The sequence below is a fragment of the Camelina sativa genome, chromosome 19 (assembly GCF_000633955.1).
Source record: "Camelina sativa cultivar DH55 chromosome 19, Cs, whole genome shotgun sequence".
NCBI lineage: Eukaryota > Viridiplantae > Streptophyta > Magnoliopsida > Brassicales > Brassicaceae > Camelina > Camelina sativa.
The window spans coordinates 10,946,150-10,964,032 of record NC_025703.1 but is presented as its reverse complement, the minus strand read 5'-3'; the positions used below and the strand labels follow the sequence as shown (position 1 = coordinate 10,964,032).

General features: G+C 36.9%; 3 protein-coding genes and 1 pseudogene across 3 annotated transcripts; 2 read left to right on the top strand and 2 right to left on the bottom strand.

The window, feature by feature from the left end:
• Nucleotides 690–5,470, top strand: LOC104765961 (polycomb group protein FERTILIZATION-INDEPENDENT ENDOSPERM-like). Its single transcript, XM_010489756.2, has 13 exons — nt 690–1,091; nt 2,461–2,526; nt 2,633–2,755; nt 2,871–2,951; nt 3,043–3,135; nt 4,006–4,081; nt 4,172–4,251; nt 4,341–4,412; nt 4,520–4,579; nt 4,665–4,761; nt 4,858–4,921; nt 5,019–5,078; nt 5,208–5,470. Exons 1-13 carry the CDS (start codon nt 915–917, stop codon nt 5,266–5,268), a joined length of 1,110 nt encoding a protein of 369 aa, XP_010488058.1. The 5' UTR covers nt 690–914; the 3' UTR covers nt 5,269–5,470.
• LOC104765962 (pentatricopeptide repeat-containing protein At3g20730-like) lies at nt 5,304–7,306 on the bottom strand. Its single transcript, XM_010489758.1, has 2 exons — nt 6,636–7,306; nt 5,304–6,545 (listed from the first exon to the last, which is right to left on the bottom strand). The coding sequence occupies exons 1-2, from the start codon at nt 7,279–7,281 to the stop codon at nt 5,473–5,475; spliced, it is 1,719 nt and encodes a 572-aa protein (XP_010488060.1). The 5' UTR covers nt 7,282–7,306; the 3' UTR covers nt 5,304–5,472.
• Nucleotides 7,392–15,293, bottom strand: LOC104765959 (annotated as a pseudogene).
• On the top strand, nt 16,288–17,499 carry LOC104767689 (putative F-box/kelch-repeat protein At3g20710). The gene has a single exon (XM_010491679.2). It carries the CDS (start codon nt 16,402–16,404, stop codon nt 17,497–17,499), a length of 1,098 nt encoding a protein of 365 aa, XP_010489981.1. The 5' UTR covers nt 16,288–16,401.

Sequence of the window (17,883 nt, the reverse complement as noted above, 5' to 3'; positions counted from 1 at the left end):
ATTCAATATTTTTTTTATTAAAATATTTATGGTTTCTTAAATTTTGGGTTTTCACCTAAAAGATCTTATAAAGTGGAAAAATGAGAGTATTTATTATTGAAATCCTATGTAAACATGTGATCCTATTATTATCATAAATTACTAATTTTATAAACTTATTTAGATATACCTTAAGACAATTTAAGTAAATATGACCATAGTGTTGTTTGTTATTTTTAAATTGCCATTCTTATTTAGTTGAACTCATCTATAATCTTTTCTTATTTCATCAAAAATATTTACATCAAAAAACTAAAAACAAAAAAATTAGGAAACTATAAATATTAGCAGAAAAAAATTAATTTTCATTAGGTATTAATTTTTATAAAATTAGGAAACTATAAATATTAGCAGAAAACCTAATTTTCATTAGGTATTAATTTTTAAAAAATTAGGAAATTTCTCTATAAATAATAGCTTTATAAATCAATAAAATGTGAGCTGGATATTAATATATAGAGGTTTTTACTTATCATTGCACTTAAAAAAATTCATTCGTACCTTCAAGAGTTTTTTTTTAGTCTTTTAGAGAAAACAAATAGGTAAATTTCGATGATACCAATCAAAAAGAATCTATAATATATATATTTTTCAGCATAACGTTCATATTTACCAATTTATTCTTTTTTATAACAGGTAGAAATTTGTGTCAGGGTCCAAAATAAAATTTTGTCGTCAGGTCACAAAGCTTCGGTTACAGTAATAATAACACGCAAATTTTGTGTGTATAATCGAAAATTTCAAAAGACCCGTTGTGGTTGGTTTGTTGCATGAGCGAGCTTTTAGATTAGCTGTGCCAGCGAGTGAGAGAGAGAGAGAGAGAGAGAGAGAGAGAGAGAGAGAGAGAAAGAGAGTTAAGAGATTTCGAATTTTGAATGTCGAAGATAGTTTTTGGGAACGAGTCACTTGTTGGGTCTTTGAATCCATCGAACAAGAATACGTACAAAGTGACGAACAGGATCCAAGAAGGGAAGAAGCCTTTGTATGCTGTTGTTTTTAACTTCCTCGATTCTCGATTCTTCAGTGTCTTCGTCACCGGTGGTGGTAATCGGGTAAAGGTTTCAACTTTTCAATTCGGAATCAAAAGGTTTCAATTTTGGGTTTTTTTTTTTTTTTTTTTTTTTCTTGACTGGGATTGATTTGCAATAATAGGTACTTTCCTTTTGTGTCTGATTCTGGATTTCTAGCCTTGTGTGAGATTTAAAAATTGAAACTTTTGCTTCTTAGTTGTGCTTATCTAAGTGTTCCTTTTTGAAACGGCCATCAATGATTTCTGAAGTGTCTAGTTTTTTAAGCATTATGTATGGTATTGGAGATTTCGTGAATGCTATGTCTTTTTTATTTTAAAACTAGTTGGAGTGACTGAATTGGTTACCTTTTTATACTTGATTGCTTTACATTGTTTTCAATGAGAGTTCCTAATATAGCTGATGATACTTTGCTCATTCAATGATTTTATTTTAAACCTTTCTGATATTGGAGATTTTGTGCAAGATATTGGAGATTTTGTGCAACTAAATATAGCTGATAATACTTTGCTCATTTTTACTTGGTCTGCTTATTTTAAGCCTTTCTAATTTAGTTGGAGTGACTTGGTTGCCTTATACACTTGATTGTTCTTTCTTGTTTTCAATGACGGTTCCTAGTTTACTCCTTTGGCTCACTTCTCTTCTGTGGGTAGTTTGGGCGTAGTGGGCTTTGATGTCGTGTGAAACTTCCCGGCTTCCGTTTAAAAACCAATCGGAAATGAGTGGAGTTAATTCGTAACCTTCTATACTTGATTAGGTTTCATCCTCTATGGACTCTGTGGTCTTCGGTCGATACCTGTTTGGGATTTGTGGGCTTTGATACCATGAGAAAGTTCTTTGGTTCATTATATAATCTTATACACTTTGATTTTGTTTCATCCTCTTTCTAATGTGGTATTCCTAATACTGGTTTCCTTCTCTGCAGTAAGGTCGTTCAGTTGCTCAATGTGATTTTATTTCTTAACTAATTGCAAATGTTTCCTTCTCTCTCAGTTCCAACTGAATTTTCAGTTGAATTATTTTTTTGGTGATAGTTATTTAGTCTCATCAGCAGTTATACCATTCGAAAGTTTTCCGGTTTCATTTTTGAAAACCAATGGGAAATTTGTAGAGTTAATTTGTAATGTTATATGCTTACTTAGGTCCATTCTCTTTTTAATGCAGTGGTTTTAACAGTTTTTTTTTGTTTCTGCAGTAAGGTTGTTTGGTAGCTTAATGTGATTTTCCCTAGTTTCTGTGTAATTGTCAATTGAGTGATTTTATGGTGTGCAATACTAGTTAACAATATTCTTGAGTTCCCCATAAAGTTTTAACCAATGGTTCTTTCATCTAATATCTACTGAGCTGGGTCATATATCTCATTAGTGCCATTGGTGTATCTCTTATTATGTAGATTACTCTGTACAATTGTCTTGAAGATGGAGCCATATCTGCATTGCAATCTTATACTGATGAGGATGTAAGGAAGTATACATATTATAGATTTAATATCTCTTCCATGAGTTAAAAGAAGTTATATTTCATTGAGGCCATTTGAGTGTATGTCTATGTGTTCTGGAGATCAGAAGGAAGAATCATTTTACACTGTAAGTTGGGCGTGTGGCGTTAATGGGAACCCATATGTTGCTGCTGGAGGAGTAAAAGGCATAATCCGAGTCATTGACGTCAACAATGAAAGGATTCATAAGGTATTATTGCAATTCTATAAGCTTTTGAATGACATGGAGAATTTATGGATGTTCTATGTATCCTAGGAAATGATTCTATTTCTTTCTTGTATAATCTGTGCTCACATATGTGCAGAGCCTTGTGGGCCATGGAGATTCAGTAAACGAAATCAGAACACAACCTTTGAAGCCTCAACTTGTGATTACTGCTAGCAAGGTACACCTCTTGGCTTTCTTTTCTTTCTAAAATATCCTGACATTTATTTATTTGCTGATGATTAAGAGCTCTTATGTTTAACTGGTATCAGGATGAATCTGTTCGCTTGTGGAACATTGAAACTGGAATATGTATTCTGATATTTGCTGGAGCTGGAGGTCATCGCTACGAAGTTCTAAGTGTGGTGAGCCAATATGGTTTTTATATTCCCTTAAATGATAAGAAAGATAACTACAATCTGACTCAGTTAATTTCGTTTAGTATATAGAGAGTCACATGTTAAGAATAACCATTTTATCNCTTATACTGATGAGGATGTAAGGAAGTATACATATTATAGATTTAATATCTCTTCCATGAGTTAAAAGAAGTTATATTTCATTGAGGCCATTTGAGTGTATGTCTATGTGTTCTGGAGATCAGAAGGAAGAATCATTTTACACTGTAAGTTGGGCGTGTGGCGTTAATGGGAACCCATATGTTGCTGCTGGAGGAGTAAAAGGCATAATCCGAGTCATTGACGTCAACAATGAAAGGATTCATAAGGTATTATTGCAATTCTATAAGCTTTTGAATGACATGGAGAATTTATGGATGTTCTATGTATCCTAGGAAATGATTCTATTTCTTTCTTGTATAATCTGTGCTCACATATGTGCAGAGCCTTGTGGGCCATGGAGATTCAGTAAACGAAATCAGAACACAACCTTTGAAGCCTCAACTTGTGATTACTGCTAGCAAGGTACACCTCTTGGCTTTCTTTTCTTTCTAAAATATCCTGACATTTATTTATTTGCTGATGATTAAGAGCTCTTATGTTTAACTGGTATCAGGATGAATCTGTTCGCTTGTGGAACATTGAAACTGGAATATGTATTCTGATATTTGCTGGAGCTGGAGGTCATCGCTACGAAGTTCTAAGTGTGGTGAGCCAATATGGTTTTTATATTCCCTTAAATGATAAGAAAGATAACTACAATCTGACTCAGTTAATTTCGTTTAGTATATAGAGAGTCACATGTTAAGAATAACCATTTTATCTTGAAAATTGTAGGATTTTCACCCTTCTGATATTTACCGTTTTGCTAGTTGTGGTATGGATACCACTATTAAAATATGGTCAATGAAAGGTACGATCAAGCACATTTGTAAGGAACCCTTTTGAGAACAATGGCTTGTGGTTCGTTTGCATGATCATCTTATTCTTTGGCTGTCTTTAGAGTTTTGGACATATGTCGAGAAGTCGTTCACATGGACTGATGATCCTTCAAAATTTCCCACGAAGTTTGTCCAATTCCCTGTGAGTATTTTGTTTTCCCTTGTCTTGTATAACAACAAGTGGTATACAGTTATTGATGGCCTTTGTTGATAACATTACTTCTATGATAGGTATTTACAGCTTCAGTTCATACGAATTATGTAGATTGTAACCGTTGGTTTGGTGATTTTATTCTTTCAAAGGTTAGTCAGTCAATGATGGTTAAGATCATTTCATTTGGTGGAATAAGTCAATAGCGGATAGGTGTAATATTAAGACACTTACTCTTGTGTGTTCTATCTGATTTTAGAGTGTGGACAAGGAGATCGTGTTGTGGGAACCACAACTGAAAGAGAATTCCCCTGGAGAGGTAAGGATCTCTTTTCTGCGTCAAACAGAACAGATTCATTCATTTCAACACATCTTTTACAGATTGAACTTTCTGTGGTTTGCAGGGTACTTCTGATGTTATGCTAAGATACCCGGTTCCGATGTGCGATATTTGGTTTATCAAGTTTTCTTATGACCTCCATTTCAATTCTGTCGCAATAGGTGATCAGAGAGCTCACTAGATACAAATTTGCAGTATATACTTATTGAACATTTCTTATTCATTTTGTGACAAATTCCTCGTTGGTTTGGTATCAGGTAATCAGGAAGGAAAGATTTATGTCTGGGATTTAAAAACTTGTCCTCCTGTTTTGATTACAAAGTACGTTAATTTCGGATTCAGACTTAGTCAAATGATCAAGCTTAGCTTTGGTGTGTCTTTGTTTGTAGTCTTGACGTAATTATTTGTTGCCATATAGGTTATCACACAATCAATCAAAGTCTGTAATCAGGCAAACCGCCATGTCTGTCGATGGAAGGTATAATCCATCTTCTCTCTCACCAAATGCACTGAAAACTTCATAATTTTATTTATGACTCTATAATTTACTGTAAATGAAACCAAACATTGGATTCTGACGTACTCTGTTTCTTCCATGATATTGTAGCACAATTCTTGCTTGCTGCGAGGACGGGACTATATGGCGCTGGGACATGATTAACAAGTAGCGGTCTGATTCTTGTAGGAATTGATGAATTAGGAGTGCTGAGAAATGAGATCTCCATTCTTTTGTTGTAACTCTTATATGGTTTTATTTGCAATAGTTTGTCTCTACGCCCTGAAACCTTGAGATGCTCCCTATAGCCTTGTAAACGTCAACATTTGAACCACTTTGTAAACCCTCTATAAGATTTTCACTTGTTCTCGTCTGTTCAATGCACAAGGCTGTATCCTGGAGCTTTATTGCAGGAGCCACTTTCCTTCATTAGCTTTCTAGTCTTCAAAGCATTGTCCCATGCTCCATTAGCTGCATATACGCTGGCCAAATTTATATAATTGACTGGTTTCTTCGGTTCCATACTCAGAAGCTGTGTGGCTGCTACTTTACCGAGCTGCACGTTCCCATGGCGCTTGCACGCATCAAAAAAAGATCCCCATGTTGATGAGCTAAGATTTGTAATACCCTCTTTACTTCTTATCAGTTCATAAGCTTCTTCCAGGTAGCCACCACGTGCAAGCATATCTATGATGCAAGATAAGTGCTCTTCTCGAGCTTCAATACCGTGCTTGTTGATCATTGTGTTAAAAATCTTCCAGCCTAGTTCGGTTTGTCCTGTATGGCTACAAGTAGAGAGGAGAGAAAGAAATGTAACGTCATTCGGTTTGATCCCTTCATGCTCCATTCTGTTATAAAGATCAAATGCTTTCTGAATAGTTCCGTGTCTTCCATATCCTGCAATCAGAGAGGTCCATGATCTCACATCTTTCTCTTTTATCTCTTCAAAAGAAAGGACTGCATCCTCAAGTTCTCCAGACTTTGCATACATATCTATTAGCGAGTTACCCAAAGCAACATCAAATCTGACTTGGGAGGATTTTAAGGCGAAACCATGGATTTGTCTTCCAATGGTTACAGATGCCATGTTGGTGCATATTTTAAGCATAGAGGATACTACAACTTCGTCCATCTTTGTTTTCATCCGTATCATCTCTTTGAAGATATCAAAGGCATCATCACTTCTACACTTTGTCTGCTGTGTGAAACCTGTAATTAGAGCAGTGCAAGAGATTAAGTCCTTTTTTGTCGTGCCCTCGTATAGCTTCCAAGCATTGGCAATGCTACCACACTTCACATATGCATCAATCAGAGACCTAATCAGTGCACTTGATCTTCCAAAACCCAGCTTGATCGCTAATCCATGTAATTCACCGACTATATCAAGACACTTAACAACTATAGAAGCTCTCAAAAGGCTTCCAAAGGTGAAACAGTCTGGCTTCTTCCCTAGCACAGAAACAACACAAGAACCCATTTAACCAAACTGAGTCAAAAAGGTTTTGAAATATGTGGGAAGAATAAAAACAAGTAGTTCACCTTCGGAGAGCATTAACTGAAACAGACTAAACGAAGTATCTGCACAAGCATTAGCGGTGTATCCATCAATCATTGCATTCCAAGAAACCAAATCCCTTTTGTTCATTGAATCAAACAGAAGATGAACTTCCTTCATCTTTCCAAACCTGACATAAAGAGAAAGCAATACACTCTTCACAACTAAGTTCCCTGCAAATCTCCCTTTCTCCACACAACCTTGTATCTGCATCCCTTCTTTAAGACATCTCAAATCTTTGCACGACTTCAAAACACTCCCGTAAGTGTGCCGATTAGCCTTAACGCCTTCCTGGTGCATCTGTTTGAACAACAGCAACGCGTCCTTGTGATATCCACATCGAGAAAACCCCGAGATCATAACTGTCCAAGAAACCACATCCCTCTTAGGAATTCTATCAAACAGCTTACGTGCGTGTTTCATATCTCCCTGTTTCGAGTACAAATCTATCAACGTATTGTTCAACTGGAGATTGGATCCGAACCCATTTGTAACCGTATCCCCATGGATCAACAGAAGTTGTTTCTTGACGATTTGAAAGCTGCATAATTTAAGAGCTTTGAGGTACAAAGATGGACTTAACAAGTAAGGTTTCGAAACAACTAAACTCTCCCCATAAGCAGCCAGCATTATCCAACAACTGTAGAGACTATAAAGTGATCCCTTTTGATTCAATGGACTCAAAATCAATCACGAAGAACGTAAAAATCAAAGCTTTTTTTTTTTTCTGCAAAATTTCAAGACTTTTCAATTCAAAAAGACAGTTCCTTTTTTGTTATGCATACACAAGTTTCGTTTCCAATAAAAGATACAAAATTTCCCGCTCTTCAAGTAGTGATTCTCACATCTCTATATATATATGGGGGGGCTATATACATTAAAGAATTAGTTTGCCTTCTTCACTTCTTCTTGTGAGTATAAAAATTTCAGATTTGGGTTCGTAATGTAGCCATTAAGCTCTGCAAAGTCTCGAGTTTTTGCTTGAGCTCGTTGGCGTGATTCGCGGAAGATTCTGAATCGCTGAGATCAGAAACTAGAGCTGAACACTTGGCTTCTAACTCCATCGACGCTTCTTCAATGGAAGTAATGGTAGATTCGAGGTTTGTACGTGACGAGATTTCTCTCATAGAGTCTGATGATGCAGCAAAAGGTGAGATTTTGGGACTTCCTGCTCTGCTCGCTTTTGGAGAGAACATCTTGTCAAAACCTTCACTTCCTGCAACAACGAGACATAGAATTATAAGCCAGAAAGGCAAAAGTTGAAACTATTTATAAAATAGATGCAGAGGAGTTTGAGATAAGTATACCAAGGTTGCTTAGTTGATTTAGCGTCGCCTGGCCAATAGATTCTTCAAGCTTCAGCACACGTAAAACCCCTGCGACTATCCTTCCCATTGCATCAACCTCAGATTTGCACAAGAATGACAAATGTTGCAACTCGTCCTTTGTAACAACTGCCTCAACCTTGCAGCACAAAGGACAAAAACCTCTATTACAAAAACTACTTTAAAAAAGAAAGAAGCAAAGAGCAATGAGATCAGCTTCACTTACAGGTTGCTTAACAGAGAATTTCAGACTTTCTGCCACCCAGTTTAATGAGTCATCATGAACAGATTTGTCATCCGATGCCACAATATTCGCTTCAATGTTTACACCTCCATGCACGTGACCATTTTCGTAAACTCCATTTGTAGGCAAACCATTACAAGAATCAGTCCCTTTCTGCATTTGAGGCTTCACTGTCTGTAGACCTTCAACACTGACCTATAATGCATTTCACAAATAAAATTTAAAAGGCTAAGTAATACATAAAGGTCCATAACGCTTATGGCATTCAAGAATGTTATTTTGTAAGACACCAGAAAGATAAAGTTGCTCTGAGAGTTACATATGGTTTTTCTAAGACACCACAAAACTCTCTCTCCTTCAAAGTGAAGGTTATCATTAACCTCAGAGAGTTTAGGGTAAGAAATTGAGCTGTGGAGAAATAGGGAGTACAGATACTTACAATTATTGAGTCCACAGGATACTTGTGAGCATCATACTTATTTTCTGTCCCATTTGGATCCACATTCTTCGGTGTACTCTTGGCTATTACTCGGAAAGTACGGAAATTTGTGTGCCAACACCTTCTCTGCCCGCCAAAGCAAACAACCAGTCTCTTAACTCAACAGAGACATCAATGTCATCTGGCCTTCCCAAATGTTGGAAACCATCGCCATTCCAGTTTCCTGGAGTTCCATCTAGATGAATATATTAGCAACAGTGGTTAGCGAAACTAGAAGCTGTAAACAAGAACAATCTGTACAGAGGATACTGTCACATGATCTATATGAAATGTAAACAATCAAGATGGGTTTTTTCAGTACCCTTTTTCCTGTCATCAACTATAAATGCTTTGAAAAGTTTTGACAAAGGTCCAGAAGATAAATGCTCTAATCCTCTAGACAGACCCTCTCCTGGACCGCCATCATGATTCAAAATTCCGAATCTGTGTAATAGAGCTTCAGCATAGCTCATTCCTCCTCCTAGGCGTACACCTGAAATACAAGCCACGATGCTTACACTGTGGCACTCCATATCCTTTTCACTCAGGGGAATCACATGTGTTATGCTTATGTCCAGAAAAGGTGTCATAAGAGTGCTGCCACTTTGCCCATCATGTCTTCCGTTGACAACCCAAAAAACACGCCTCAGTGGGGTAGACCCATTACAGCTAACTAAGTGACCATTCCAGCTATTCTCATGTTCATGTTGTACGTCGGTATCTACACAATCTACCTCAATGTTTTCCCAGTATATGTTGGAGGATACTGCAATAGCGCCACCAAGGGTTCTATGAGTTACCTTCACAGAAAGATCTTTGCCAAGAAATTGAACGAGTGGCATGTCCTGAGTACTAGTAAAGGAAGACTCAAGAAACTTAAGCTGCAGATCCTTCAAAGCCAATTTCACAGCAGTATCACTAGGAACTTTCTCCAACAACCCTCCAGTCAAAGAAACAGTATTCTGGCGTTTGCTTTCTTTAACAATTGAAATCTTTTCACTGACCTCACCAAAGTAAGAATAGAGGTCCAGAACAAAAAATAACTGCTCCACTGAAGCACGCGAAATATATTGCTCACAAGCAACTCCTATGCGAACGATACCACCAGGAGGAGGAATTATTACCAGTGGCTTTCCATCAGCAGATACCATAGCAACTTCAATAGACATGTCTTTTCCTTCAACACAATTCCACAAACCCATTTCCGGACCACGAGAGCTCTGAAGTTCAGTTGAGTTGGGAGATGTTTCCATAGCCAAACTAAAATGTGAGGCTCCAGCTGTCCATTTCTTTTGGCTGGCGTCAATAGGCTGTCCTGGCCAAAGAGAGAAGCACGCAGGATCCTTCTCCAGGTTTAGTAGCCGAACTTTTAGGGTAGGTGACTCCGCAAAGGATAAGTTTTCAATATGAAGCCTTGCCCCAACGAAGGAATTTTTTACGGAAAGGTTTTCTTTGATTGCTGAATCTTCCAAATTACTCATGTCTAATGGAACAGAGACATCTAACTCCCTCAGGGTGAAAAGAAGAGAGTTAACAGAGTTATCGGGCAAAACATCACCAGGATTCACAACAATGCCATCAGCCAGAAAAGAAGATATTCTTAAACAAGCTTCTTCCTGAAGATGAACCTGAGAAAGGATAGAAGAAGAAAATGGTGAGGAATTTGTTAAAAAGAGTAAATTTTGATCTTTACGTTATATACACATACCATGAGTGGTTGGCACTGGATAACTGTCTTTGAGAAAAAGTGTGGGGGTTTTGGGGATGGCTTGACCTGAAGAGAATGTAGGGAGATCAAGGGTACATCCTGAACTATTTGCCACGGGCCGTTGTCCAATGGATATATGAGAGGGCAAAAATTCTTGGCTGTCCCAAATATATGGAAGGAAAATTAATCAGCATGAAAATGTTTTAGCAACTGAGAGGATCACAATAAAAGAATCTTTGTAATATTACAGCCAGGATTGTAAATACCAAAGTCGGGAACTGCAAGGTCTTCGGCAGTAGCTTTCATGGATGGTTGCACTAGAGCACAAGGTAAGCGCGAAAAAGCATCCCTGAATTGAAACCATGAGTAATTATGCAAGAACTCTTATTTTAAATTTGTGAACCAACACAGTTACAAGGAAATTATATAAACGTTATAAACAAAGATAACCAGCAAATGCTAGCTTCAAAAGAACACCATAAATAGAGTACTAAGTAGTTTCTTTGAAGTTTCCACAACTCTTTTCTATTTATATCGTATGACATACACTATCAAGTAAAATTTTGGCTTCTGCAATCTATTAAACACAAGGTAATTGGATAAAGGTTTCAAAAGCGCCAACAGAAACGAAGATCCTGACTATGCAAATTGCAACTACGACAAACATAATGCTCTGAAGATCAACAGAAATTACAAAGTGCTCAGAGTTCATTCTAGAAAAATTGCAAAGAATACTATTGATATGATGATCGGTAGCATAGTCAGAACTTTAAAAAGGCTATAAACAGATTACTCTAATCAGGAGTTTTACTATTTATCCCGACATAAGCATGTTCACCTTAAAAATAGCCCACCAATCAAAATCTTGGTCAAGTAGTTAGCTGATTCTCCGTCCGAAACACAGGCCTGCACGTATATATGCCAAGTGATATCAGATTTCAGAACCACATAACAAGATATAATTCATTAAGATGCTAAGCGTACTGAAGATCATTAAATCATCTGAGGGCAATAAACTTTATAGTGAACATAACATGAAGGGAAAAGATATATAGAGCTTGAGACAACCAAGTTAGTGGTCAAACCCATTCTATCCATTAGTCATTTTAAAAGATTTGTTTACCATGAAACTACTTTGATGAGGGAGCAAATCTGGTCCAAATCCCTAATTTCTTTGTGAAACATTGCCCGAGATACGATTTCATTATAGATCTTTTGTATCTTGTTCCAACTCATACTCACACTTGCAATAAAATCATAAGAACAAGAGTTCCTAAAATTTGGTTTACGATTTCCCAGAACTAAGAAAGTTTCATAGTGCATAATGTGAATGCAGGAAACAAAATCATGCTAGTTACTAGATCAAATTCTAAGAATCNTTACCATGAAACTACTTTGATGAGGGAGCAAATCTGGTCCAAATCCCTAATTTCTTTGTGAAACATTGCCCGAGATACGATTTCATTATAGATCTTTTGTATCTTGTTCCAACTCATACTCACACTTGCAATAAAATCATAAGAACAAGAGTTCCTGAAATTTGGTTTACGATTTCCCAGAACTAAGAAAGTTCCATAGTGCATAATGTGAATGCAGGAAACAAAATCATGCTAGTTACTAGATCACATTCTAAGAATCACTGAGAAGTGAGAACGTACTCGAGAAAAAAGGAGTGACTGCATTAGTAGTTCCAGTTGGAATTCTGAAACGTAGAAAGATGGTAAATGTTAAACCCAAGAACGAGAATAATGATTTCATGCAAGACCCCACTCTTAGCTAGCATGAGGTGGGTCAAATCAACTAACCAGCATCTTTAATGCAAAGAAATACATGGTCCACAAGAACGGAGACAAGAGAGCGTCCTGCTGCTTCAGCAGACTGGTGGAGGCATACCATTAAAGGGTGAGAAAAAAAAGAATTAAAGTAAATCGTTTCCTTAATAAAGATCCATCGAAAGTTTGAAATTTAAGACCTGCTGAGATTTTGGATCCACATCTCCTCGGTTTAGGCATAAATACATCCCAGTTAGAAAGCGGAGAAGAGCTCGCAACCCTGTTAAGAAGAATAACGAGTAGACTTGGTTATTCATCTACATCAACCTGTTATCAGAAAACTAAGAGAATATGTTTTCAAACCTGGTTCACTTAAGGCTGGACAAACAGCTTCTGGAATGTGCAACTGGACTTCAAGCCCAAGTGGACTGTTAAGTGCTGTTCTCTGAACTGTGATCTGAACAAAAGGCAACCATCAGGGCTAATGAATTAGGCAGCAAAACATCTAATGCATTCAAGCACTTTGCTTAAATATCATATATACAAGTACAAGAGAATCGAATACAAATGTTTACATATGCTTCGCCAGAAATTCCTTCTAAAAAGCGTTCTCCTCCAAAGAAAACTCGTTTTGCACCATCATCGTCTCTAAGATTTGCTTCTTCAGAGCGGGCTAAATTAGCATCAGTGAACATATCAGGATGTGGTAGAAGATCAATTGATAAAGCTTCCCATTCAAGTTTCTGATAACGAAAGGATATGCATCACAGGTAGAAAAACAAATCACATCAGGAGTATTATCTTCAAAAAAAATTAACAGGTAGGAATAAAGTACTTTTAAAAGCAAGCACCATGGAAATAGATGGATATTTGGCACTGTTTTCGTTGAAACGGAATGCTCAATCTTGAGCCATCAAAAATATAATATCAAGGAAAACTAGCTAACGAGTGGCATCAATACCTTAAACAAATAAATAAATCCTGTGTTAGTAGAGAAGTCCCTTGCTTCTTTCAGATTTACAACCTGTAAATGAAAATTCATTCAGAAATACTAATTCTTCCAGAAAAGAATTTTCTTACATCATTGCTCGCAAATCTCACCTTCCAACTCTCATTAGTGGTATACAGAACAAGGTTACGTATTGTAATAGATGCCAGCGGAGCAGCCCTAGATATAGAGTATAAAAGCTTAGACATACGTAAGCAACAACTCAGGGCACTTAAATTCCCCGAGTAGAGGAAAACGAACCAGAACTATGGATCAAACGAACCCTAAGTAACGAGATTCCAACAGACATGAAGCTAAATCTCAAATTGATTGAAAATGGGTGCAGTAAAAGCAACTTACCAGGCTGCCCCTCCTTCACGGTGAGCACCGCCTCCAGTTTCAAGAAGAAGATTGACCACCTTAACTTGTAAAGTCATTCCATCTGCAATCTGATCGAGATAATAAAAGATCATTGCACAAGTACCTATATATAGGAAATGAATATAACTATAAACCCGAAGAAAGAAATCACTCAGTCAAACTGACATCATTGCTACGACAAAACAAAAGGATTATATGCATAACTAGTCTTCAACCAAATGTGCAAGAAAGACAATTAATCAACAAAGCTCAAAACCACCTACCTAACTACAGAGTGATCGAAACCACAGCAAATACAGCCTATTTTCCTCATTCTTGCATTTTTAGCCTACCTACTATACTGAAATTTACAATACAAACATATATTGGACAAAGCATTATCTCATTTCCTTAGGAAATATAATCTCAAGGGGAGATAAAAATTATATTCTTCTATATATGGAGAAAATGGCACATGGTAGTTATCAGTTTTGTTTGCAGAAATCTCAAAATGGTAAATATTAGAGGAGGCTAGACTAGTAATGCCTCTGTGCTTTATGGGATAAATTTTTGAAATATTGACCAAACAAAGTAGCAGAGATACCACACCTTGTCAGCGAATCCATAACCATTACTTTTTCCAGAGGCGGTAGGAGACTGAACACTAAAGGAAAAGAAAAATAGAAAGACTCAATAATATTCTGGGAAATTAAACAAAGCCTCACAGTTAAGACTGGGCAGAAAGGAGAACAGATGAAGTAGGGACTCAGTACCTGCTTGGACCCTTTGTCACATCAGCATCAGGATTTTCTTCAAGAACAAGATCGAGTTTATCGATTTGCACAACTACGGGTTCAGTTTGTACATTACTGACATATGGAAGCTGTATGAAGGAGGAAATGAGAGAAGGAAAACAAAATTCAATGCTTGTAAAATAATAAGATAGATCACACACGTTAACAGAAACCAGAATAATTTTTTCAGTTTAGTAGCAAGTTCCATCAAATCAAAGCCATGTTCTTAGCAATCCTAAAATATAATTGGTAGAAAAGGTGAAAACCAGAGATTTGCACTCAAGATTATGGCCTTAGTTTTTTCAACGAACCATCTCAAAATCAAGAAAAAAAAAAGTAGACTAAGATGTGCAGACTCTGCTACTATCCCCAATTTCACATGAATTTATACTCAATTCCCCATTTAAAAACAATTAATCACAGATAAACAATGGGGAAGGAGTTGAAACACAAACCATGATTTCCAATTTTCCAACTTTGGCAGTAGTCACACTAAGTGCGGGTGGCAAACCCATACTGGCGTGTATAGCCTCACCATTAATGTCTGCATAACACACAAAAAAAAAAATCTAAAATCAGAAAGAAGACATTTTTATTCCCAATGAAGATAAAGAACTCGGAGAAGAAAGGGGACCTAAGTTAGAAAGCTGAGCGGTACGGCCTTGAAGCTTGAACTGATCTCTGGTGAATGATTTAAGCCAATACTTGAGTGTATACTCCAAGGCTCGTGCCAGTATTGACTCCATTTGCTGATCGATCGATCGATCCTGTGATTCCAAATCACAAACACCAAAACGATGGAATCAACAGCAGCTCCAGCTCATTCGACGATCCCAGATCCGAGAAATTGGGTTTCTGTAGAAAAAAGCAAAGACGTGGAATCGAGAAATGTTGAGTCTTTAGGACATTTACAGATTCTTTTGTTTCTCTAAATAATAAATTCAGAGAATAAAAAAGAAAAAAAAAAAAGGACTGTAACTTATCAAATGTGTGTTCTCAACTTCTCATGGGAGAAGAGAAGATGAGAGAACAAAAATTAATTATTGTTGTTATGTAAGACTGGCACGTGCGAGACTGTTCACGTGTGAAGAAGAGATGACCGACTAGTTAGAATTATTGAAGTAGCTAGAGAGACCTTGAAAGAGTAGTAGTGTAGTATTTACTATTTAGTATTTACTATCCCCATCATGTCGGCCATTAATTAATGGATGATGGATGAAATTCAAATCATAGAGGTTGGGCTTTAGTCGAACATCTCAAGGATTTGGTCTCAAACGTCGCTAAGAGCATTTACATTCAATGATCTTTTATTTTTACCTCTATAATAGAGATTTTCTATAATAGGGATGAGTTTTACTCCAACCCACCTCTATTCTCACCTCTAAAACAGAGATTGTTATTTTTTCCTTTATTTAAAACTCACCTCTATTATAGAAATTTTTATTCTAGAGAAAAAAAATAGGGAAAACCATTGGAGATGGTCTAAGTTTGGGATTTGTGTGATTTTGATTCAAGAAGTCTCATCTTCTCTACTCAGTCCTCATCATGTTCAGCCATTAACGGATGAAGTAGAGAGACTGTTTTGTTTCAAACATCGCACTACTGTATTTTGGGAAATATGTTATGGAACAAAGTATATTAAATTTACCGCATCGAAGCTAACCATCAACGCCTCAGTAAAATTAGTCACATCTTATGAGAATGAGATGGATTTGTGTCACTATATTAGGTTCTCTCTGTCTTAACCAGATGTGTTAGATGAGTTTGTTTGATAGAATGATGAGATCATGAGAACTGATTTGAGCGGAAGAGGGGATAAGGTGAAATGTTTTTGCTACATCTGTTTTAAAACATGGGCCTTAACTGTAAGGCGTATAATGGGCCCAATAAATAGGAAACGTATAAGATGCGCCACCGTCTTACTTTTTAGGGTTCTTGTGTCTTCTACACCAAAATGGCAAAACCTATCGAATGCCTTTTTTGGAATTGGAAGAAACCACAATGAAAAAAAACAGAGTTTTTAAATATTTAATAACCTAGGTTTCTCTGTGCTACATCGATCGACCCTTTTTTCAACGACGATGATGATGTCAAATCTTCCAAAGGATTTGGTGGAGGAGATTCTCTATAGGGTTCCGTTTATACACCTAAGAGCAGTGAGATCTACTTGCAAAATGTGGAACGATATATCCAAAACTAGGAGCTTTGTAAACAAGCACATCCACAAAGCAGCCGTGTCAAGGGAAAGAGAGTTTCTCACGGTCACGGAATTTGATGTTTGTTTGGTCGGCGTCAATCTCCATACAATAAGTCAAAACAACGACGTTGATCTATCTATAAAGCGCAAAGCCAAACTTATTAGCCGAGGCAAGACAACTGAAGTATTCCATAAATCTCAAGTAATTCAGTGCAACGGTCTATTCTTATGTGTATGGGGACACATGCTTGTTGTTTTGAACCCGTATTGGGGACAAACAAAATGGATCTTACCAAGAGCTCCTTACGAGAGATTAGACAAGTATGCTCTCGGATACGACAAATCCAGCGGTAGCCACAAGATCTTGAGGCTTTTTGGTATTAGCGTAAACTGCCTCAAAATCTACGACTTGAGCTCCAAGTCATGGAAGGTTCCTGACGGCACTCTTGAATGGGATATGAAGGATATGAAAGATTGTGTGTCTTTGAAGGGAGATACTTACTGGTATGGTAGAGATAAAGAATCAGAAAAATATTGTTTGTTATGTTTTGATTTTACAAGCGAGATGTTTGGACTGCGTCTGCCTCTGCCCTTCAATGAGGATTATGCGACTCTATCTGCAGTTAAAGAAGAGAAGCTTGCGGTGTTATTGCAGCTGTGGGATAAAATGGTTATTTGGGTAACGAACAATATTGAGCCTGATGCGGTGTCGTGGATCATCTTCTTGAAAATTGATATGAAACCAATTATACATTATTACAATAATACCTATGGGTATGGGGATTTCTTCATTGACGAGGAAAAGAAAGTGGCAGTTGTTTTTGAGAAAGACAGGTCACCGTGGGTTGGAACCATTTACAAGAGAGCTCACATCAATGGAAAGAATGGTTATATCAAAAGTGTGGATCTCCGTAAATCTCCAAACACACTAGAGTTTCGCCGTCTATGTTCTTATGTTCCAAGTTCTATGAAAATCATGTAACAGATTCATAAAATTCAGTCCTTTTACATTTTCATTTTGATTTCATCTTCTTTGAAACAAGATTTATCAGTAAAATACATATGAATTTGTTTCTCATTTCTTCGCCTGCATTATGGGTGATAATTCATTTAAATTTACATTTTACAAAACAAACGACATGGTGATCACATTGGTCGAGCAAGTTACTACCTCTGTCTATTTTTAACAAAAACATGTAACAAGCCCCATACCTCATGATTTAAGCTATTTACTATTTAGATAGACAACAATGGACGAGCAAAAGCCATCAGTTTTCGGGTTGCAATCGAATTCTCAACCCATTGCTTAATAAACTTTACAGACTATATAACAAATGCTTAGAAACAGAGTTGATCCAAGCAATGA